General features: G+C 44.4%; 1 protein-coding gene across 2 annotated transcripts in view; it reads left to right on the plus strand.

Annotated features, from left to right (window-relative positions):
• The first annotated feature begins 641 nt into the window (after window positions 1-641).
• ANTXRL (ANTXR like) overlaps window positions 642-24794 on the plus strand; it is a 65692-nt gene continuing 41539 nt past the window's right edge. Inside the window, exons 1-9 of one of the 2 annotated variants that reach the window (XM_062579711.1) lie at window positions 642-1069; window positions 13160-13231; window positions 13435-13506; window positions 15158-15239; window positions 15344-15377; window positions 17448-17527; window positions 17635-17703; window positions 17917-17997; window positions 18099-18159. In XM_062579711.1, coding sequence (XP_062435695.1) covers window positions 912-1069; window positions 13160-13231; window positions 13435-13506; window positions 15158-15239; window positions 15344-15377; window positions 17448-17527; window positions 17635-17703; window positions 17917-17997; window positions 18099-18159 — 709 coding nt within the window. In that variant the 5' untranslated portion in view covers window positions 642-911. The remainder of the gene's footprint in view (window positions 1070-13159; window positions 13232-13434; window positions 13507-15157; window positions 15240-15343; window positions 15378-17447; window positions 17528-17634; window positions 17704-17916; window positions 17998-18098; window positions 18160-24794) is intronic. The other variant, XM_062579712.1, reaches the window with a different exon arrangement.

A 24794-nucleotide genomic window follows, 5' to 3' on the forward strand; every position in this document is an offset into this window, starting at 1 on the left:
GGGCAGGGGGGTCCCGCAAAGCCGCCGCGGAGAGAGGCCGTTTCACCGACACTCGCTCCGCGCAGGGGGTGTGCAGGCACCACACTCCAGTGTGAGTAAACCAAGTTTTTACCGCGAAAACAAAACAAAACAAAGCAAAAACATGTAATGTGGCATGAGAGAGCTGTGAAAACATGTGCTTACCCTGCCCCCCCCCCGCCCCTCAAGCAATTTCCTTGATAACTGCGCTCGACCCCCGCAACTCAGGTCTGCACCAGACTCCCTCCCACCTCCCCCCGGATTTGTCACAGGCTTTTGCAGCGCCGCTCGGCTCTGCTGGGGTTTGGGGAGCACATTTCTGCCTCCCTGCTCCTGCCCCCGACGTATCGCACCAGGTGCCCGGTAGCGGCTGGGGGCGGCCCCGGGGGGCGGCGGCGGCGCGGGCACCGGCCGCACCGGGGCCCCGCTCGCGGCGGGTCTCGCCTTTCCCCCCCTCCGGTCTCCCGGAACAGGAAAGTCCCGCTTCAGCTTTCTCCCCGTAGGATCCTGCCTCCCCCCGCGGCTCTCCTCCCTCTGCCCCTGCCCGCGCCGGCCGCTGCGGAGGGCGCCGCGCTGCGCGCCGAGCCGGCCCGAGCCGCTGGAGGCTGCCGCGGCCGCGGAGGCGGCGGGGCATGGGCGCGGGGCGCCGGGGGCCCTCCGCCCGGGCCCAGCCCCAGCCGCAGCCCGGAGCCCTGCCCCCGCCCTGAGCCAGCCCGTCCGGAGCCCGCAGGGCTGAGCCGACAGCCTCAAGTTAGTTAGTCGAGTTTTTTTTGTTGTTGTTGTTTCTGTGTTTTTTTTTTCTCCTTGGCGCTTCTGAAGAGGCTGTAAAGTCTGCCGGGAGAGGGAGAGACGGGGGGGAGGAGGAGGAGGAGGATTTAAGGAAGGAAAAAAAAATGGCGAGTTGCAGGAGCAGCGTGGAGAAAGCCGCGTTTTTGTGCTGCTTCTTGCTGGCAGCCGTGAGCTTAACCTCCTGCGCCCGGGCGGAGGAGGAAGAGCGAGAAGAGCAGCGCTCCTGCCACGGTGCCTTTGATCTCTACTTCGTCCTGGATAAGTAAGTGACAGTCACATTTAAAAACGTTTATTCACCCTTCACTGCCTGCTTGCAGCAGCAGCAGGGTCGTCGCCTCCCGCGCCCTCCCCCGCGGTGCCAGCCGCGACGCGCGGAGCATCCGCCGCGTCCGCGGACGTTTCCCGAGTGGGGCTCTTAGGGGAGCCGCGGGGGCCCTGCGCGCTGCCCCGGGGGGCCGGGTCGCCCTGGGCTTGCAACGCCCGCTGTGCGGGGGTTGGAGCTGGGGCGTGAGGCGATGCTGACCGGTGCCGCCAGCATTTCTGGAGCTTAGTGCAAAAACCCTGGCTAGGCGTGAAGAGGAATTTAGCTATGTCAGGGCTCAGTTTGTGCAGCTCTAACTAAGTCTAAGACTAGATTGTTTGTATGCAATGACTGATATTTTCCAGGCTCGCTGTAACGAAAGCCTGATTGACTTCTTCAGAATTGCCTCAACCTGTGTTTGAGATTTGTCTGTTCAAATATGTTGGCAGAGACTTTTTTCCCTTTTTTTTTAACACCATGTTATCCTAATTTAAATATGCCCCAAGGGCACAGTTAAGCTCACATTTGTAGACATGTTGCAGCAAGTGTTAGCAAAGTCAGTGGTAAACTGGTAAACGCACAAGTATTTCTCAGAGGGCAAAAATTCTGTTTCTCCTGGTGCTTGAATCTGGGTTGGCAAGCAAGAGTTAAACTTGCGGAGTACATTGTTAGCCTCCCACGTGCGGTCAGTGGGATAGTTGTGTTATCCAATATATCCTGGGTAGTGCGTTAGATGAGATTATGAAAGATGGAAGGCTTTTCGTAGTCACTCTTGCCTCAAAGCCAGGTGTAAGCCTGCATTGTTCTATTTCCCGGCTGGGAGGACTGTTGGCTCCATCAGGCCTTTCCGCACAGCCTGCATGAGGCAAACAGCCCCTGTCACTCAGGGGTCCGGGTATTCCCTTCCTCAGGAAGGAGAAAGAAGTGCCCTTAGTAGTCGTTCTGCTTGAGAGCAGAAGGATCTGAAGATGACCTAAGGCATTCTGCATTTCTGAAGATGTGCTAATGCACTCTGTGTGGTGGTTTTGGTTTGTTTGTTTGTTTTTCTCTCCACTAGGAATTTCTTTCTGAAGGCCCCTTCATGCCTAGAAGGAGCCCTGCAAAGAACTAGGGATAGGTGCTCAGTTCCTACCTGGCATTGACTGAGACTGTTATTATGCCTGCTGCCTGTATTGAATTCACAGTAACAATGAATAATGGTGATGGCAATAAGGGTTGTTTCTGTGACATAATACTCGTTTTTGCAGTGTGGTTTCCTTATTTAAAATGCCATTCTGTACATCCAGAAATCAGATCATTGCACTTTTATAGTACTTCTCAGCTGTAGATCACAGACCACTTTAATGTGGCAATTACTGTCATTACTTGTGTCATATTTGGGTAAATTGAGGCAGAGAAGAGAATTTGTTTAGAGTTACTGACATATCAGGGAATAGGAAGCTGTTTGTATAATAAGTTTCTCTTCAATATTGTGGATATGAAATCATGCGCTTTCTTTTAGATGGCTACAGGTCTAGTGTCTCGGTTTGGGTACTATCTACTTTCTACGTCATTCTCACTGCAGACTAAACCTGATTGTGATTGGAGTAAAAAATCTATGTTTAGGTTCCAGTGGGAAAATTCTTTGACTTCAGTCACAAATTGAGTCTTTATAACCTTCAAGAAGTTTAAAGAGGAACTCCAGTAAGAAAACTACAGTAGTTTGTTTGGTCCTTTAGGAGCTTTAGACTCTGCTCTGTTCCTACAGAAGTCGGTGACAATGCAGGGGCAAAGCTGCTTTTGGCCTCAATGAGATTGCATTACAATCCATATGGGTAATACTAGACTGACAGATCTTCTGGTCCCCAGTCCCACGCTGTTCTCCTGTTGTAAAACTATTGCAGATGGCATTCAGGGGGTGTGCTCGCTGGCTGAGGCTGTATTCTGTGTGACATCTGGCACAGCACAGGAAGGCTTTCTGGTGGCAGGGAGGACTGCTTTAGTGGATTGATTCTGGATCTTGGGACAGTTCATTGGAAGAAATTAGGTAATCCATTCAAGTTCAGAAGGGTCAGGGTATCCCTGGCAGGCTGAAGACAAGAAGCCAATTAGAAGCAGCTGATCAAATTTGAAAATGCATGGATACATATATTAGAATCAGATTTGTGTTGATGCATATCTGGAAAGTATTCTGGCTCTAATTTCTATTGGAGAATCCCCAGAAAAATGCAGCGCTGTGCACCACAGAATGTCCCCACATGTCCTCGGGACTGCTGCCCTTCACTGGTGCCTTGCCAATGTGGAGTTAGATGCGTTCAGTCTTAATTGAGTGTATAACAGTGGGATTGAAGTATTGCTTCTATGAAAACTCCAGGCTTTAGTATCATAGTACTAAACAGTACACGACCCTGTAATGCCCTTTTTAGCTGAATGAAGGGCCCTGTCTGTGAAGTCAGCCTGGCTAAACCCAAATGACTTTAAATCCACTCTGCTTTACTTCCCCATAGAAAGATGTAATCTCACATCAGTAGGAGGCGAATTGGAAGAAGGCAACAAACCTTTCTCTTTATGCATGCAAGCACTGTGTGTTACTGCAATGACTCTATTGGGGCATGACTTTCCTTTCAATTTTGCCAGGCAAAATCTGTGGGGATCTAATCCTGCAGGCATCAGCCATCAGAGGAAAAAGATCATCTGCTGGTGAAGTTATTGGTATAATACATGTGGTGCCAATTAGAAGAAGAAACTCACAGACTTCTTACAGTCTTTTTCTCTTCCTGAAGTTGATTGCAGCTCTTTATATTAACCTTGTGGGATAGGCAGTATCAGAGCCTTTGATGTCCAAGAAGGTGGCATGGTGTAAGGGAAAAGCAGTGTGGGTGGGAGGGTGACCTGCCACCATCCCCCTTAGGGTTGTCTGACCATGTTAGAGCCAGGCTGGGACTGCCTTGTCTCTGGGAATGCTTAAATGAGCAAATCTCTTAAAGCTACGTGAGATGGACATTTTCTGGCTGCGGAGGCAGTTGCCTGGAGTCTGCAATCTTGGGCTGTCTCTGTGTCACAATTTGCAAGTTACACAGGCCTGAGCCCGCGTAGAGATGTGAAAGACTTCAAAGTATTCTCTTGAAGCAGCAACATATTCTTCTGTTTGCAGCTGAGTTGATGGTAGCTGTCTCTGATGGCATATGGTCAGGTCACATGCTAGCAAAGGTCTCATTAAACAACTTTAGTCCTTTAGTTCAGCACAATGGCTAGCTGAGTATTTTTTGCTTGCTTTGGTTGCTTCCCTTGGTTTGGATGTCCAAGTGCATGAAGAAGGCCCCCTTTTTTTTTTCTTTTTGAGTCTCGTCCAAAACTGCTGAGGATAAGTTCTCCTAGGGGTTTGATTGCTTGACTTTGCTCAGGTCTTGCACTGACATCTTCATGCTTGAGAATGTAAATATCTCCCTTGCATCTCAATGTTGCTGTTAACATCCAGTTGTTGTTTGTAATCATGTTTAAATATACTTGCACAGCAAAAAGATGACTGATCTCTGGTGTTTTCTAATTATAGCAGTGCCTGGTAGCATCATTCTGATTGTTTATCAGTGCAACAATTATAAGCCTGTATTTTAAAAGGATTTTGAACTCTGCCGTGAATATCTGCTCCTGGCAATGCTTAACATGACAGAACTGAGCCGCAGAGTTGTCTGTATTTTATATTCACCAAATAAGAAATTCCTTTGATTATTTTTGGACTGTGTGACAGGATGGGAAACAGGAGGAAAAAAAAAGGATATGAGATTCTCAAAAGTATTTTTGCATTTTTCCTGCTGGGATGTTTGCTAAAAAATCATTTGGTTTTTTTGAGTAAAAATGAGCTGCACAGCCCTGGGAAAATGTTTTCTAGACGTCTTTTCCCAAGGACAGTACATAGCAGTGCAAATGTCTTGAGTAAGGCCCTGGCTGTTTTCTTTTTGTTTAGAGCAGTGATTCATAACTTTTTTCTTGTGGGGGTGGGGGGGCAAAGGTATGGCTGGCCTAATTGCCCTTTTTCCCCTCCTCATCTTCCCCTTGGACTTTTGGGTGTTTCCTCTTTGGGGGATTCAAGTCTCTTGGGCCCACGGTGGTATTGCCTTTCACATCAGTTTTGTTCCTTCTCCGTCTCTTGGGGGTGAGAGCTCCCAAGAGATCCCTGCCAATGGCAACTTTGGTGAAGAGGTCAGTAAATGTGGCAAGCTGAGCCTCCTAGCTTGGCATCTGCTTTGCAGCTGCCTCCTTTTAACCTTGCTAAACCTCACTCCAGGGGTGAAGGTCCCCAGTAGGGAACTGATGGGGAAGAGCACAACCTCCACTGGTTACTGGCAGATCAGCCATCCTGTCCCATCTCCTACTTGTTTTTGTCTGTCTGAACTTCCCCTTGAAGAGCCGGTTGTTGGCAGGGAGGGGGAATTAGGTTGAAACTTGCTCCTTTGCTTTGTCTAGGCCAGAAAGAGAAAGCCATCAGAACGAAAGGTCTTTCACAAACCGTTATTCTGGACCAGTTTTATCATTTCAGGGTTACTACAGAACATTTCTTATCTCCAGATACCGTGGTTTTACGCAATATACTTTACTTAAAGCAAACAAAGAGTTTAATAAAGACCTTTTATGTTTTCCCCCTCCAAAGGCAAGAAAAGCATGATTTCCCTTCCAGTGATTTGAATGAATTTAGTGCTCATGAACATCACTAATTAAAAGTACAAGTGAAAGCAAGTAGATGTGGAGGAGGTTTTGGCCATAGGCTTTCACCGTGGACCTCTGCCTTTCCCCTCGCACCTCACCTCTCCAGACCAAGAGCGCTGGGGCAGAGCCGGGCTCTGCGAGAGCTTCTGCAGCCTCCCTTGGCGCAGTGCCTGTGCCAGCAGCGGGAGCCTGCCTTGCCGTGCTGCTGTGGTTAGAAATCAAATCGCTCACGCAGATTGCTGCCTGAGTGTGCCAGCTAACTTAACTGCTTTTGAAAATCTCATATTTCACTCCTGACTTAAAACACTGATGAAGTCTCTCCAATAAGCAAGAATATCTATCTGCTGCAGCCAGGCTCCAATTCATCATAACATCTAGGACCTGATGCAGGTAAGCTGCCTCTAGAGATTGACAGGACCCATTCGTTATCTGAATAAAAGTAGCAACCTTCTTTAGTTTTCATTGGTTATGCTACACTTCTAATTATAAAAATAGCTATCTCTATCTCTCTTCCTCTTTTTGCCTTTTTTCCCCCCTATATAACCTAGCCACATCATTTACACCTCTTCATATTCTCCAGATGCCTGCAAGCAATAATTTTTACTATTTTCAAAATGTAATCTGTTGGGATTTTGCCTATCTGTCTTTCTTTGTTGTGGTTATATTGCAGCCAGTGCTGCTATTTAAAAATCTTTTTTGTAACCAGGTACAACTCTTTGGAATGTTTCAAAGCAAATTTTTACTCAGTTTCAGACATACCTATGTTATTGGAACCAGGCTTTATTTGTTTGTGTTTTGTCTGATATTATCCTGCCAGATTTGCCTTTTGGCAGAAAAAAGTTTCAGGAAAACCAATCTTCCTCCTCCTACCTCAAGGGAAAAAATGCTGTATAAAACATGGCACAAAGCTAATGGGCAGTGCTTGTTTGACATAAAATGTGTACAGTTAACAGGGGAAGAAGAAGCTATGGCAGCTTGTCATTTGCAGTCTATTTATGCATGTAACTAAATCTGATTTATTTGGGGCTTGAGCCAAGGAAGTAAACCGTAAGATTCCCACTGAGCTCAGATTTTGGTTCACACGTGCTCAGTGACTGAGAATTTCGTTACTTTTGCATCTGAGCTTGCAAGCTGGGCGCTGGCTTGCAGCACAACGTGAGTTTGTGTGAGGCATAGTCGGGCTGCACCTTTTGATCTCAAATGGCGAGGAGATGAAGCAACTCCTGTGAGTTATTCACAGCTCAGGAGTATGGTCTCCCCACTCCGGATATCTGTTCCACCTTGTGAACAGTATTGCCGAGTGGCCCCGATGGAGGGCTCTTGGCTGTTCGAACCAGATCAGGCCATGGAGCCCGGGTCTGTCAGGCCTTCTGCTGCCAAGAGCAGCTCCAAGGCTCTGCTGGGAGATCTGGAGTGGTTTGCTTTCTTCATTTCGTAATGTGCTCTTTTGGTGGCTGGGTGTGTAGCAAGAGTTGTAACCCAAGATGGATCTAACCCACGGCTAGCTGGTTTACCCTCGGAGCACTGAGCAATGTTTGAGAGATGACTTACACAAGTCAGTTGTGCTGCTGTGGAGTTTGTTAGTAGTTTTGTGGGAGAAAAGCCATCTTTAAAAGAAGGAAGATTTTGGTCATAAAACCTCTTGGATTCAAATACTTTGAGTCCTGTGCTCAGGGTGCTGGCCTAGGACAAAGAAATCTGTATTCCAGCCATTTCTCTATCATCACCTCCTCACTCCAGTCCTTGTCTTGTCCGTTAATATTGTAAGTACTTTGAGGCAAGGTTTGTCTCAGAATAGCTGTCTCAGACCATGTTTCTAGTTGTCTTTGATAGCAGATAATATAAACCATTCCTTCCTTGCCTACATGCACCACCCATAGAAGGTCCCTTCCATGCTCACAAGCAGCACTGTTTCAGAGGGAAGGATTCTTGTCACTTTGAATGCTCTTCTGGCTCAGAAGAAGGCAGCAAAGGGACGGATGAACACGCACATGCATGTCTGAAACCACAACAAACTAGATGCCCCAGGGTTTGCTTTTATTGCAGAGCCATTATTAGCCATGTGCAAGAATGCTGCTGTCTACAATGTGGTTGTGGCCACAAAGAGCTTCTCCAAATAACAACAGCAGGTTCCCTGTTTCTGAGCAATGGGTCTGTACTGGGCCACCATTAGCCAAGGGGGAGACCTACAGGGCCCCAAAAATTCAATGGGTGTTGCACTCCACTGACATCACGCTCAAAATGATTCCATCGCCCTTAAATAATAATTACTATAGTAACAAGTTTTGCTCTAGGATTGCCCTTGGAATTGAGGTTTGGTTTCAAGTTTTTCTGCATCAGTAAGAGACCGGCAACTATGTGTGTCGGGGGGAGCGGGAAAAGAGGGAGCTCCTTATCTTTAAGGGTTTCACCTTCTACTTTCCCACTTTCAGCAGTGATGAAAGGCTTTGGATCATACTGCCTTCTCTCTGTGTACGTATCGTAATAAAAATACTTACTCTCTGGGCAGCGCTGGGACATTAACCTTTACTGCTATGCTGCAGGCTATAATATGTGCTGCACCCCGTCGATCTCTGTAGGCTCCTCAGTGAATTTAGCTTTGAATCACATATGTCCCAGGGCAGATTACTTAGACCCCTCTGTTTCTGCCTGCTGAAGTAACTGGGCTGCAAGTGACCCCTCGTATGTCTGTGTTGTGCTGCTTGGCTTTTCTGGACTCCAGAGGCCGCTGCCTCGGGAGGCTGCCTATGAAACCGGGGAAGGACCCCCGCCAGCCTCACGCCTTGTTGTCTCCTGAACAGCAGTGAATTCCCTAAGATCAGAGAGGGCCTAACTCTAGCAACATGCTCACTGGTTTTTACATGAACATGAAGCTCCATTGACTTAAAAGGAGTCCCTCCAAAGTAAGCCAGAGCGGAATCAAGCCCTGCATATCACATCACTTCCTTCACCCCCAGGAATACTTACTGGCCTCCTCTCCCCTCCCGTCAAGCGGTAGCGCTGTGAAATTCAGGAAAACAGCAGCAGCTGCTTCTTGGAGCTGAGTCCCGAGGAGGCAGGGAGCACATTCCTTCCTATGTTGTGGTTTGCTGACTCTTCTCTTTGTCTCCTGGGCAAGAGGGACCGAGCTCGCAGAGCTGGGAGCGTGCTGGCAGCAAAGGGCTGCTGCGGGTTTTTCACTTCAGCTGAGGCTCATTCTGATCCCGATTACGTAGGTACGAACCTGGGGAAATTCTGTTGTTTCACTGGACTTGCTCCGGGTTCACCCCGACGGAACCGGCAGCAGCAATGATCCCGAGAGGTTTTCTGCGGCATTCTGGCTGCCCACAACAGCTGTTTATTGCTTTGCATTTCCCTTCACCACGAAAGTTATGTAACCTCGGAGGACTGAAGCCTCATCTTCCCGCTTGACTGTGAAAGGCCCTTAAACTGCTTTTAAGCTGCGAGTCATCATCCACAGAAGTCTTTGGCTTGTGGGGTTTGATATTTTGCAATGAGCTATGGGGAGGATCAGTCTGCCTGGTGCGGGGAGAAGCCCAGGGCACGGCTGTGTGGCAGCTGCCACTGTGACTGATGTGAGGAGCTGAACCAGGTAGCTGCCCTCCAAAAAGCAGGACATCTCTGAAGAATGAGCCAGTAAGAGAGGTCCAACTGTAGCAACGTCCTTTCTGCAGACAGCCACAGCACTGAATTGGTGGATCTGCTGGTTTGAACTTCTGTGGCAGGAAATTTAAGACTTTCCTGGTTCATCGCTTCCCCCCCCCCCTTACTGGTGGGGGTGGAAGAATGTGTCTCGGACCCAGTGTTTTTTCTGCATAGCGCTGATCTTTTCTATGATTGATTTATATTTCTCCTCACTATTTGGAAGAGTCAGCGCTTGCTCTGAAATCTTACAGGGTTTTCATTTGGGGGGCCAAACAGGCCAGACACTGAATCTGTTTACCGGTGGGACAAGGTACCAGCCTCATTCAAAGCTCCTATTGGCACCAGTATAGTGATTAACTGGAGTTACTTTTTGTTAGCTATTTCGAGGTTCTAATGGAAGCAACAAAAGCACCTAAACTGCTCTAAAAGAATGCTGTGCGATGTTCAGGAACAATCTATGGTGTAGAGCATCACTGAAAGACCCTGTGCTTACTCTAAGGTCAGGAATCGCAGAGGTGAAAATGAGTATGGCTTTCAGTTCTTGAATATGGTCAGGTACAAGTGTACAGTACGTTTTGGGGGATTGAAGTCACAGTCTTCCACTTGCCAAAGAGAACTATAAAAGCCACCTCATCCCTTTCAGCCACAAAGTGCGGCAAGTTAGTTTATGCTATAGCAAAAGTAGTCCTACGATATGAAAGGTAAGAAGATCCCAGAAGCAGTGAAGTGCCTCAGTATCTTCTCTTTCTGTGAGTACTGGGGATGCTATCTGATAATAGTGGGCAGCATAGTGCATAGTTTAGCAGACATTTTATTATTGTACATTTTTGTTTATTCTTCCATTAAAACCTCTGTTAATGGTTGTGCTGGGTCAGACCTCTGTGGCGGCAGATGAGACTATGTTAAAACAAACCCTAGAAGGCCTCAAAAACATTTATCTAACAGTAAGTGAAAACATTTTACGAAGAGAAATATGGTGGAGTGGGTGTGGAGAGGGGAAATCAGGTCCTTGTGTAATCCAGGCCTTTTCAATCCCCAGGCTGCTCCAACTGGTTTTTGTGAGCAGCGTTACATCGCTGGCATCGGCTGCACTGGGGCATCCTTCGCAGCAGGAGATGACTCGCCTGGGCTTTGAGGTGGGGTGGGCAAAGTGACTGTATGTTAACTCAGTACTGAGCTTCACTGGTACTATGTGGGATTTTTAAACAACTGAATTTTCTTGCTAGTATTGCTATCTGGCTTTGATGACACCTTCCAGCTGGCAGACCAGGAATGAGCGATATTTGGGTGCAGAGTTCCTTCTAGCAGCTCAATCAGACCTGCTTTCCATCTAAATTACCTCTGTGGTAGCTTGGCGATGTCGAGCTGGGTCTTGGAGAGCACAGCAGACACCGTGTGGCAGAAACCTCCTTAGCTGTTCAAAAGTGGGCGCCTGTGGATTTCTCACAACCACTTCCAGCTACTCTTATTTTCAGTTGCGTTGGTCTCTCTCTTTCTGAGAGGTTGGTCTTTCATGTAAGAGAATGTGGAAATGCACATTAAGACTATCTGTGCATTTTTACTCTAAAAGACTTCATTTTACCTTTTACTGGCTTATAATTTTCTTAAATTTTCGATGTCTTGGCTGTTGTTGTGCAAACTGTTCTTTGTCTGGAGATTAGATGTTCCAAAAAAAAATAAAATAAAGGAGTTGAATGAAAAAATAATTCAGACAGCTCTAAGAAGGTACTGGAAAAGATGTTTTGTTACTCTTACAAAGAAAATTCATTCCTACCATCCTTTCTGGATTGCATCAGTACAATTGGTGCCTCTGTAGCTGACAGTAGCGATTTGATATCTCATCCAAAACAGATCATCATTTTTTAAGTAAGAAGCTGTGACTATTCTATATGGAGAAGCAACCCCACTGGAAATTGTAGAAATGGGACTTAAGTGGAACGGCAAGCTCAGAATGCAACTGGAAGTGACAAATCCGGCGGGGGGGGGGGGGGGGGGGAGAGAAAACTGTAAATGCCCCTTGAATAGATCCAGGGAAAATCTGTCTGAGTTTAGCCAATTTGGAGATTTAGTCTGGGACTTTCAGAAGAACCCAGGTTTGGCACTGCCTTGAATCCCCTTGAAAAAGCAGCCCTTAAAGTGCATGCCTCATATATGTCTGGACTATTTCTTGATGACGAGAAAAGGGCTTATTTGCTGGAAGGATTGCCACTTTTCGTGGGCACGGTTCACGAATATATAAATGTGTCTCGTGCATTGCCTTGCGTGTAAATACGAGGCTGCCCGGATCCAGACCTCGGTGTGAGCGGTCCTCGGCGTTGCTCCTCTCGCTGCCTGCCAATGTGGTCGCATTGCACTTTGATAACCAGTTTCTTCTGTGAATGACTCACCAGTTCTCCAGAAAAAAAAGCACGTGAGCCCAGCATTGCACAAACAGGCTCCTTCCAGCCCGACTGCTTCAGGGATCCCTTTCGGGTCAGTGTCTCTGTCTCTCCTCATCCCTCTTCCCCACCAGCATCAATGTGGGGCAGGCAGGGCTGTGCTGCGTTGCTCACGTGGGCTCATGCGCACCGGCCTGTACGCTGGCACCTGGGGCTGGAAGTGCCATGTGCGGGGCCACGTGGCAAGCTCAAGTGGAGATGAGAGTTGTGATACAGGACAGTATTTTCACTGTTTGTTTCCGTGCATTTACACAGAACGACGTCTAAGGGCAGTTAGAGGAAACCTGAGGTAGAAACGTAATGCTTTTTGCTTTACAGTGGAAGAAGGATTTTAGTTGTTCTGTGTCTGAGCCCTGTGACCCTTCGGCACCTGCAGTTTTGTTCATCTTTCTGCCCATCTCTGCTTGTGCCAAAGGCCCGGGGTGCCTGAGTTTGCCCGCAAGAAAGGCGAAGAAGGAGCCGTTCTTTGGTCGCGAGTGTCAGCAACACCAGACCCCGAGAGAGGGCTCTGAAAGCCATCCATCACTTATGCTTTGTGGCCTTTTTAATGGCTTGGAAGTGAATGGTGTAGACCGCCCAGTGGAAATCACCTAGCATTCACTGTAGAGCATTAGAGTCTCTAGGATGTAAGATATAAACAGAGGAAAAAGGGAAGTGCTAGTAATGCAGTTTCGTAAATTGGGAATGAGAGCACAAACACGTAAATTTGTGCATGTAAGTGAGTTGCCCAAGTTTTCTCAAGAAGTCCGCAACAGAGCTGAGGATTGACTTTCCAGAATGCAGGTCCAGTGTGTTAGCTATTAGCATGGCCTTTCCCTTCTGAGTTACTTCAAAAGCTTTCTTTTTTGAAACAAACAGTAATTCATGGAAACATTCGCCTACGCACGCTAGGAGAGTAGATCAGTCAAGACTTTCTGTGTGGCTGCAAAAGCAAAGCGGTGCTCTAGGAAAGTAAATAATCTGTTAGCAGATGATTTAGCAAAATCAAATGAAGTGAATTAAACTGGAAGAAAATATTTACATTTTTATGTTATAAAAAGAACAAAACCAGATGGGAACACATCTACTGAACGTGTTTTAAAGTTTTATGGTAAGCTGTTTTGGACCTACCTATTTCTGCTCCCAATTGTGGGTTTTGTCATGATTATTCCTCTGATTACAGCTCCAAACACGGTTGCATTAGAAGCCTTAAGGCAGTTAGAATATCCTAGCCTAAAAATTCAGAGCGATACAGGCAGTTCACTGTGGAATATGATGAACATAATAAATTCTATTTTGTATGCAGGTCTGGAAGTGTCAGAAATCATTGGACAGAGATTTATTCTTTTGTGGAAAGCCTGGCTGAGAAGTTCATAAGGTAAAGTTCTCTTGGGATGAGATTTTAATTTTTTTTTCTATATATATATATATATATATGTATATATATATATGTAAATATATGTAAATATATATATATGGATGGATGTGTGTGTTTATATAAAAATACATATATTCTTCTTAGCAAATGAAATTCTACTGTAGTGATGTGTGACATGGATCTGTCTTGTTCTTTTGTTTCAGTCCGATGCTGCGCATGTCGTTCATCGTTTTTTCCTCTCGAGGCACCACGGTCATGAAGCTAACAGAAAACAGGCAAGTCCTTCACAGCCGTCGCCCAGAAACGCCCCGCTGTCCCTGCTCGCCCGCGCACCGGGCGGCCGCGACGCCGGCCTCCGGAGCTCGGCGGCAGCCTCCGGCGTAGCGCCAGCTCGGGCACCAGGCACCGCACCGACGGAAGTCCTTCGCACGGTTTGCTATTGGAAGAGGATTTAGGAGGCCTTTTGGTCTCCCATTAGCATGGCTTTCAGCCTTGTAGGAAAAAGGCAGCGTCGGGCGCCTTGTTCTTGCTGGGGGTATTTCAGAGGGCAGCTGCGTTTCCGGTTGAGGAGCGATACTCACAGCCATCCTCAGTGCCCTAGACGCTCCCTGAAAGCCCAGACAGTCCTGAAAGCCCCCCGGTGCTCCAGGACCCGTCCTGAGCCGGAGACCCTGTGGGAGTCCTGGTTCTCCGCTGACTGCTGAGCTTTGGCTCGGGCCCTGTTTTGCGGCTCGGAGACAGAGCTCAGCCTTGTTTACTCTTCCCAGGTGGATTTGCTCTTTGCAAGGTGAAAAGTAGAGAGCAACCCTGTGGCAATATGTTGAAGCTGGTATTAAAACATTCCCTGACCTAAACCTCTGTTCTCTGTGTGGCTTTCCTTGTGTGCCTTTTCAGCTTATTTTGCACTTGGAAAGGGTAAAAATGTGTTTTTTGCCCTAAGGACATCCCTCATTCCAGCCCCAAATTTTAAATTTTACCGTTGCTCTGAATATATACCTGTTTCCTCTCTGATTCTAGTTGTGCCATCCAAAATGCCCCATTGCAAAGGGGAGCTTGGAGAGGCTGTCACTATTATTTATTAAAAAAAAAAAAAAAAAAAATCCACAACATCTGAGGTTGATGTCTGGATTTCCTACATCTTGCCTATTGAGTATTTGTTTCATACTATGGTTGTCTTGTTTGTATTCCATCAATATCTGAACACTTTGCTAAGGATCAGAGTCTTTTAATGATCAGCTTGGGGAAAATAAATATTAATTTCTCTAGGTAATCCCCTTGGCTTAAGGGAATTTATTTGTGCAGTAAGAAGCTACACACTGGCAGTCATGGTATCAAAGTCTCTCTATTGCCAGGGAACAGTCCGTGCCCAAGGAGCTTATAAATGGGAAAGAAGGTTGGTCAACCCTGGTCTAGGATACAAAAAGCTGAGCATTCCCGTCCTATTTTCATACCTTCTGGCCTCTGTCTTTATAATGGAAAAGTCCTGATCCCAGCTGTCCTGAAGATTGTTTGAATCATGAGTTTTTACTTGTCTCATTGTCATGACAGGGCCATCAGCTTTTAAATCCTCATTCCATCTGCAGTTTGTCAGAGTTTATATCTGGCATTTGGTTTAATTCAGTCTTATCCCTGCTGACAGTAAACCAGAAGGAGGGAGGGCCGGAACTGCACCCTCAAAATGCATTTACCCTGATGTTGTTTCTTCTGTCCAGTTCTGTGCTCCCATGGACACCTGGCTGATCTCAAAATTGTATTTTTTAAAAACATTTTGATTTTACCAATCCTTAGCTTGTGTGTATGCATTCTGTGCAATTTATTGAAGGGGCTCGTAATCTGGGTGTATTACAGGAATATCTCAAAGCAGCAAAAAAAGAACTTTTATTAAAATTACTTTCTCTTATTTTCTTTTGTTTTTTTTCTCTAAAGAGAAGCCATAAGACGAGGGCTTGAGATTCTTCAGTATGAAGTGCCTGGAGGAGACACATTCATGCATGAAGGATTTAAAAGGGTATGCATCACAGTACCTCCTTTTCTTTGATTTATACTTGCAAACTTTGCTTTGCTTACTGCTCCTGTACTCAAGAGCTAATAATGTTCTACATTTTATTGCAGGCAAATGAGCAGATTTACCATGAAAGCTATGGAGGTAGGCACTGCACGTCACTGACGTTATGTATCTGCACTGAAAAGACAGAGTGGTAGAGCTTTTTACATGACCTGCAGTAAACCCGCTGAAAGAAGAGCTGGAGAAGGAGCTGGTGTTGCACAATTGTTACATTCCATTTGCACTACAGTCCGGCTTTCGCATGGGTGATTCATGGTTTATTAAGACCAGAGGAGACCATTGCGATCATAGATCTGACCCAGTGCAGAGCACAAACCAAAGCGTTGCAACCAGAACTGCCTGTGCTGCACCCAGACAGCAGGAATACCTGAATTTTCAGGCATCACTGTGTCTTGAGGCACATGCACCCAAGCTCTTGTTCAGTTTGGTGTCAGTGTGAATGTGACCAGCTGGAGATCTTGCATTAGTATGAATTGTTTGGGAAAAGATTATCAGTCTCCATAAAATAAATTTTCCCTAAATTTCAAGAGGAAAATATATTTGCATAGTTTTTTTCTTGTTTTTGGATTTCTTTTTTCCCTGTGTAAAAAGAGGGCCTGACTACTTAACTGATTGCTTTCTGCCTGGTTTATAACTTGGGGTCAGGTTGCTGTTGTTTGTAGGCCGAAGGCCTCTTAGGAAGATACAGAAGTGGGTCAATGCCTTTAATGGAGTAGGTTGTGAATGTGGAGCAGCAACTCTTTTGTGTGACTTCTCAGACATTTCTGCCAGAAAAAGCAAGTGTTCTGAAGAGTCCAATTGAAATTCGTTTTACCTTTCCATAGCAGATAACTTAGAGTAGTTCATTTGCTGTTAGTTAATTAGGAAAGAAAAAGCAGTAGATGAGCTCCGAATTTATGATATAAAGCATCAGAAAGAAACAAGTCTTCAAAATAAACCAAAATAAAAAAGAGCTCCAATATTGCAGCTTTTTTAAAGCATCCTGAGCAGGAAAAAAATGAGGAATACAAGAATCAAAGCTCTCCCCAACCCTTTCCTAGTTGCAGGTCCTTTTTTTTTTCTTTTTTTTTTTTTTAAGGCTTTGTGTCTGTGTATGATGTGACATAGGACGAACTATATGGCATAAGAAACCTGTCAGAACTCATCAGTCTTTAATTTCAGACAGTATGGGGAGAGACACTTGAAACTGTAACAAATTATTTTGAAAAAATAACAAATGCTTTCTGAAAGTAAGATGCGAATATGTTAGCTACTTTTCTTAAAAGCTGTGTTGAAGTAGAATCGTTGATTGAACCATAGTTTGCATATTAATTGGAGTTACTTTTGTTAATGTTTTGTGTTTTTCTAGATAATATTGTGCTATGTACTGCATCACTGCATTACTTGTACTTATCCAAAGTCTAGCCAGCCTTTTCATTTAAGTTTAGGTGGAACATAAGACAGCTTGTCGGTGCTAGGCAAGACAGGTGAATTTTATCCAGTAGAGCTGATCTCGTATTTTTCACGCACTCAGAATTCCTGTGAACCTCACTGGCTGTTCTTGTGGCTCAAGAAATGTAGGACTGAACCCCCTGTGGAAGCATGTACCCCTTCCTGCCGTGTTCAGTAGGCTTACTCCTTCAAAACCTACTGGAGAAGCAGGAGAGACGGCAGGAACGTTTCTTTCGCAGAGGTCTCTGTGAAGGGTGCCTGCTGGTACCCTGGCATTTCTGGGTATGGGTTTTGCAGAGTGGGGAAGCGGGATGGGGACAGACCTCTCCTTCAGAGAGCCTATCTTTTTTTTTTCCATGCAAATGTTCTGAGTGTAGAGTCTCAAGTAGAAAGCAGGGATGACCTTTGGGTGTAGGTGCTGTCTTAAACTGGGCAGTGAAGTGCGTGGACCTGGGTAGAGCAGCACTCCTCCTTTGGTGCTGTTTGCACAATGAAGATGCACAGGCTTTGGAGTATTGTGTGCTCTTATGCATCTGACCTTCAGCTGGGGTAGATTAGTGCATCTTCAATGAGGACGATGCAAGTCAGTCTGAGGATCAGGCCTTGTGATTCTGTTTCTTTGTCAGCAAAAAGTCATGCATCGCCTCAAACTTACTGTTTCATTAATAAATCTTGTGTCATCCATATGCAGTCTAACTGTGTTAACTATCATCCATATAGGAGTTCGAACTGCTAGTGTGATTATTGCTCTGACGGATGGAGAATTGCAAGATACTCAGTTTTATTATGCAGAACAAGAAGTAAGTCACCTTCACATTCACCCCAACTGGTTTATGTCAAACCTGTAAGCATTTACTGTTGGCTCCACTGCTTATATGGCTTTATATTTAATGTTTTTTACATGTAGGCCAACAGAGCGAGAAGCCTTGGGGCTATCGTTTACTGTGTTGGAGTGAAAGATTTCAATGAAACTCAGGTAATTTTGAATCTGTTTTGCTTGCTTGGTTCTTGTTTAGTTTTCTGTTATGCTCCTGCACAAGCAAGAGCATCAGATGAAGGCATTTATTTAATTACTTAAGGCATAAATCATTTTGTGTCAGCATGATGTCTTTCAGCAAGTATGAAACAGTGCAGTTTTATCCACTTTAATTTTATTTTCCTCCTGATTTGTGATTGTCTTTCTTTGCAGCTGTCAACAATTGCTGACAGCATCGATCATGTTTTCCCAGTAACGGGAGGCTTTTATGCCCTAAGAGGAACCATTGATTCGGTATGTTGGGTATTTTGAAACCTAGAGAAGGACACTCTTTCCTGTCTTAATAAAGTGTAGTTAAAATGGTTATCAAAAATGCCATTATCTCAATCTTCTAGATTCTCAAGAAGTCTTGCATTGAGATCCTAGCGGCTGAACCATCGAGTGTTTGTGCGGGGGGTAAGTTTGAAAAACAGCATGAGGAGGCAAATACATAACAGTGACAAAGTGTCAGCATGACCTGGTGGTATCAGAGCTGGAGCCCGTGGCTGTGTTGGGAAGCCCCCCCAGGCTGTGGGGGAAGGCTCATGTGTCCCTCTGAGCTCAGGAACGAGCCTGTGCAGATACACATGTAGCCTGTCCGGCTGAATGTCCCTTGGAGGATTAGCTGAGGAGCATTTGGGGAGTTAGAGATACCATTAAAAAAAATCCAAGATAAACAGGAGCCAAAAATGACATAAGCTGTATTGCCAAAGATATCTTACTGTCTAAAGGTAACAGCTCACAAATTTCTGGAAAAAAATGTTTCTTGGGTCTACTAGGACCTGTGAGCAGCTAGAACAGGATTTTGCAAAACACTCAGATGTTTCAGGTTTAGTGAACCAGGTATGATAAACTGCATAGGCCAAGATACCTGCCGCATTTTCCAAAATATTAGTGTTTTGCTTGTTTGCAATAAAAGAACTGTTAGAGGCCATGGTAAATGTGAAGAATCCCCAAAGGAGCTGTTGACAATTTCATGCTTTTCATGTCTAGTATATTTAACTTGTATCTGTTCTGTTTTATGTTAGCAATTTGATTGCTATATTTTTGCCTATGTAAAAGACTATTGCAGCAGAGTAAGAGTGCCACCATAAGTTTGCTGGAAGGTATAGTTTACAGCATGGTTATTTAGAGCTGATGTTCCTATCTTGTATTCATTTCATTATACATTACAAAAGTGAGCACATGCAAATAAAATAGCAGTGATGCCTGAAAACTGACCTTGAACGCTCAGATGAAAATAGGAGATTCAGAGAAAAGGTAAAAGTCACAAAGAGGAGTTTTTCGCTCTTTATTTCCACATGTCAATCACACTGTGATCTTGCCCTGAATATTTAAATTTAAAATGAACTGTCTTAGTATCTTTTGAATTATGCCTAAATATATAATTCTGGCATAGATGTTTGTCATAAAATCTTATCTGTAAACAATTAAAAAGGGAAAAAAAACTTTAGAAAATCTTGTAGTGTTGATCAGAAGTAAAGAAGAAATTTTAAAACTTTGAGATTTCAAATATTATTTTATAGCATTGGGTTAATTTTTTCCCCACTTATTATATATCAGGCATTTTCTATCAGACAATTTCTTTTGTAGAACATCTTATCACATGTTTTCTCATTTAGCAAAAGTTGCTTTTAGCTAAATGAAAATGCCTGTTAATGCTCCAATAGTGATTTCAGTGATTTCTTAAAACTGTTTGGTGCACTGTTCTGAACATGTCATTGAAAGCATTATTTCAAAAGATTTTTTAATTCAAAAATTTGAAAAGATTTTTCAAAAGTTTTAGAAAAATAGATCAGAAGATTTACTTTTTAAAAATGGATAGTATTTCAACAACAAGAACAAAATTTTTCATTGAGAAAAGGGATCAACTTAATTTCCTGTCTGAGGCTTATCTTTTGCTGAGCTGGCTAAGTAGCTAGTCAGTCACAAGCATAATTAAAATTCACAAATTCACTTAAAATAATTTCTTCAAGGTTGTTTTTTTTTTTTTTTTTTTTTTTTTTTTCCATCACATATCTGTACAAGTTCTTCAGTGTCCTTATGGCTTTCAGATGAAAGCAGTGCAAACTCAGTATCCTAACAGCCCTCACCAGTTCCTGGGGATTGCTGGTGATTCAGCAAGATACCCGGGCACCTGCCCTGGTGAAATGCTGCAGTTCGTTCTGTCCCTGTTCAGCGTTGCTGGAACAACAGCGCCTGAGCCTTGGTGCTTGTGTGCCCGAAGGTTTGCTGATGGCAGCAGGGAACTTTAAAACAGGAGAAAGCCACAATTGCACCTCCGTGACCAGTGCTACTGTGTGTGTGGGCTAAGTGGTGTCTGGCACCAAGAGTCAGGCCTGTAATAGTTTTTGCCGGGAGCCTGGTCCTGCCAGCCTTCTCCTGAAATGAACTCCTACGAGAGGTTTTAAAAGCACGAGGCTACAAATATTTACACTTGTGCTTGGCTTTATTATCCTGAGTAAGCCCATTTACTTCAACATAGCCAGAGATTCATCTCTACAGCTGTATACACCTCTGTCTCCTGGGGAGACTCTCCTTGGGATGAACAGCTTCTCTCATGGTGTGTGAATCTGGGTCCTGAATCCAGTTCACTGCCAGTCAGATGTAGTTCAACTGTAAATGTAATGTGACTTGTAAAGTTTATTATTCAGTCTTTAATACAGAAAAGTACTGAAGTCATATGGAGTCATCTAAGAGTTTCAGTTTAAATTTAGGTAATGATTTAATATGGTTTAATAATAGATTAGATAATAGATAAGAAATGTCTACTATTAGATAAGAAATATTGTATGGTTATTGAATGCTATATATAAATGTATATATTGTACATTTAGAGCTGGCTGAAAATTAGACCATGACTTTGCTGGAAATTTAGTGTTCCACTCCTCTTTTTTTTTCTAAATTAACAATTTTACTAGCATTTAGAAAAATATGTAATTGAAATTTGCATTTCAAAATGAGGATGAAAAATATCAAAACATCAACATATGAGCAAAATCAGGACCAGTGCTGACAATTATCCGTAGAGGGTATGTATGTAAAATAGATCAAGTGCTTGTCTGTATATATGCCTATATTTCTCTAGATATGTGTATGTATACTCCTATATACTCCTACGCATATACTCCTAACTTTTTAGATTTTTGGAAGAAGGCCATACATTTTGACATTCCCCAGCAAAGCAGCTTGCTTTTTTATAGCCTTGAAATCTGGATCTGTCTGTGCATTTTGTATGAAACTTATCTACGTAAGGAGGCGATGATCAGTTTGGATTCTATTGAGCATCCAACAGAATGAGGGTGTGAGAGTATAAAGGTTGTGTTACTCAGTGGAAACCAGTCTTGATTAGGAGTTAAAACAGGCTCTGACCTACTCATTGTAATAATTCCTGCAACTCATAATTACTTCTGTGTTGGCCATTACTGGTGATCTCAGCTTCGTTTTTGATTTGCCAGAGGTTTAATAAATTGCTGATGAAACTATTTCCATGCGGTTGTAGCTGAATTATGACAGCTCCAGTCGGGACACTGGCTCTTTATGACGATGCTATCTGATGAGTCCGCTTACAAATTGATCTAGTCGAGTTATGACAGTTATCTGATGCTTAATGCTTTTTGACCCTGCAAATTTGTAGTCCCTGATGTGGAGAAACGTACTTGGGTCCTTTCTCTTCCCTCTGATTTAAAGTGACCAAGACATGCAGCCTGTAAACAGGCTATCAGTGCAGAATTGGAGGTGCCTCATATCCCGTTTGACAGCATCATTGCTTTGATTATGCTTACGGTACACAGACGTGATTGAAAGGTTTTGCTGGATCTGGCATCCTAGTGGCCACATCAACCACCAGGTGTGGATGCAAGCCGTCAGCTTCTCATCAGAGTCACAGAAGTGGAGCCGACAGCACAGCCAGTGCACACCAGCTTGAACCTACCATCTCGCTGCCAGCACTGCCCGGTTGTTTCCGTGCTGACCTTTTTCCCTTTGCTGTCTTGTCAAAAGCTACAATCTACGATCTGACAATAACTAAGGAAGAAAAGGACGCAGCCAGAGCCAGGGCGCAAAATTAAATAGAATTAGCCATTTCAACAGACCATCATCCGGAACGTATTAATGCTCCAGAGCATTTGAAGGGGCAGACTTAATAGCAACAACCAAGTCCAGTACCAGCTATTCACATTTTCCTGCAAGCCTGGTATTGAAACTATATTGTCAGTTTGTGCTGGCAGACAGGTTATTACAAAGGAGATGTTCTCCTTTCACAACTGACTGTGCAGAGTGGCAATGACAGTGAAAAGAAGGGCAGGAGAAATAAATTGTCTTGACAAGACTAAAGTTCTGGATGCAGCTTTTATCTTGGATGTTCTGTACTGAAAGTCTTCTATTTACTGCATCTTTTTAAAGCCACTGAAATAGCTAACAATTAAGCCTGTGGCTGCTGCCTTTTAAGATCATTATTTTGAGGGAGGAAAAAAAAAGCCAGCTTTTATTTCAGCAAGCTGCTTTTGTATAAAACTGAGACGAAAGGAAATGATCATCTTAGCTGGGTGATTATGTTGCTGTGGAGTGAGCTGGCTAAAAAATTCCAGTGCAATGCGCAGTTGCAACCAAATAGTTCTGGTAGGTGAACATCAGCCAAGCTTGCACTGGGGGCCAGCCATTGCTGTCAGCTCTGCTGGTGGAAAAGGGATGCTGATCAAGAATAACTCTCAGGATGTCAGTTGAGTTAAATGTGGAGTGGCTCAAGGCATGAATCAGACTTGGAGCAGCTCCAGATTTATCCTGGAGTAAGAAGCAGCTGAATCTGCCATACAGTTCACTTTTATTTGTTTAAAGAAGTGCACGCCTCCTCCCCTCAATGGGAACCAGGAAGTATAACTCTTCCCTTAATAAACGGGCCAAATTTTGATATTAGTTTTGTGAGCTTGGCTCTTGGCCATGCTCATTGAGGCCTTGAATCCAATCGTCTTTCTTTAGCAAAGTGCCAAAGCATATGTTTCACTTTAATATGCACTCCAGCAGACGTTTTCTTTTTCCCTCCGAAACTATCTTTTCAGATACCCTGCAGCCTTTGCTGCTTCAGAGCATTGCTCTAAGGACAAGTTACCATGCAGAAAACTGGAGTGTGGGTTTGCAGTGCTTGATTATAACTTCTCTTTTACATGCCTGTACCCTGTATGCCCTGAGTGCTAAGTTGCATTAGACTTTGATGGAGTGAGACTATGTTTTTGGCAAGAGCAAGCTGTTTTTATGGAAAAGTTAAAGCGCTCTACATCCTCATGCTAACTTGCCTTGCAGTAACTTGACTGTGCAAAGCAGGCAGACTAAGCTTAATATGTATTTCAGGCACCTTTGATGGGCCTCGTATTGTGTTTTCCAGTAACAGTCCTTCATCCAAAGCATACAAATACAGTGGCAGGGCATCATATGAAATGATGTCAAGAGCTAGATCTCACCTATATCACTATAAATTAGGTACTGCTCCCCTGAATCCTATTAGAGTTGTTTTCCTGTCATTTGTAGTATTTTGGCCTGAGTAGAAGTGATAGCACATTTGGACTTGTTCATAGTTCTAATTGTTGCTAGTTGAGAACTCTGCAGTTTATTCTGATCTGCATCTCTGTAATTCGAAGATTAACTATTCCTAGTGGTATTGTGCTGATATTTAATGATGTGAGAAGAGAGTCATGTCTCAAACGCTGCTCAGAAGCTGGTGTAAGTGAGTCCTGAGGAAGAAACAGATTCAGCTACATTATGAGATTTCTGTATGAAAGTGTAACCTGTTTTTGGCTTTGCCTTGCTGTGTGGTATGGGTCATAGCTGGTTTCTTGCATGTAGCATGGAAGAGAGATTCAAAAGAGCATTTAGAACAGAACAGATTCATAATGTGTCTTTCTGCCTGCCTGCATTGAAGATGTTAGCTCTGTGGTCAATGTGGCAGCTATGGTGTATTTTGTGACCTAGAAAGAAATTCCCACTGCTGTTTTCCCCCTCTGTCTACTTCTCATAGCCAGCTTAGCAATTCTGAGCTGGCCCCAAGAGGAGGCCTTCTCCTGTGGCTCTTCCACCCGGCAACTGTGATGCTGTGTCAAGTTCTCCTCTGCATAATACAGTGGGAAGAGTGGCAGATGGCTCTGTTGTCCTGTTATCAGAGCTCTAAGGAGAAAAGTTATCCATATAGTTTTAAAAAAGTTTACTGTGAAGAAGCTGAGAAACAAAGTCAGCTTAATACTTTCTTCCTTTAAATTACCTTTCCTGCTTCTTACATGTATGGGCTACACTGACTCTGGGTGTGGCTTAATGACTGACTGAAGCTCAACTGGTGCTGCCAGCACTCGTGGTGCCTCTACCCGCTCCATCCACCTGTGCGTTTCTATTCCTGCAGATGTTCAATCAGCCAGATAACCTTACTGATCTTGCTGGCAACAGATGGTTATTTTTTGGGAGTGTGAACAAGCGCACTGTACCACGGCATGATCAGCAGTGCCAGCAAAGGGAAGGGATGTGCAGCTGGGACCTCACTTCTGACAGCTGCATTCCCATATTGGCCTTGCCCAGATATGCAACTGCTCTGTCAGTAGAAAAAGCATTGAAAGCTTGGCTGAAAATTCTGAGGAGGCTTTTTCTACTTGAATGAACAAATCACAGTTCCTTATCACAGTAATAACAGAAATGGCAGATGTCTCCTTTGCCCCTTTGAGGGCAGCAGAAGTTCAGGAGCAGCTGGATGGCAGATTGAGCAAGCAGTTGCTCTCTGGCCAGCAAGCAGCCAGAGCAGGTCTGATGTGGTGGGTTTCCTCTTGTGCTATCTGTTGCTCTTGTGCCATGGGTTGTTTCTGCCAGTGGGTGCGGGCCATGGAGGAAGAGCATGAGGAAAATGGAAGCCCCTGATTCCTTAGCAGCTCCCACGTACAGCAAATATTAGTATGGACGTGCACTGGCTCAATGCCAGTCTCTTGTATGGGCAGAGATTATGTTACTTTAGGGCTGGTACCAGTTGGAAAGCCTTCCCCTCTGATTCACTGGGAGGTGAGGAGGGGAGTCGAAGTTGT

This window comes from Rhea pennata, chromosome 7 (assembly GCF_028389875.1).
Source record: "Rhea pennata isolate bPtePen1 chromosome 7, bPtePen1.pri, whole genome shotgun sequence".
Classification (NCBI taxonomy): domain Eukaryota; kingdom Metazoa; phylum Chordata; class Aves; order Rheiformes; family Rheidae; genus Rhea; species Rhea pennata.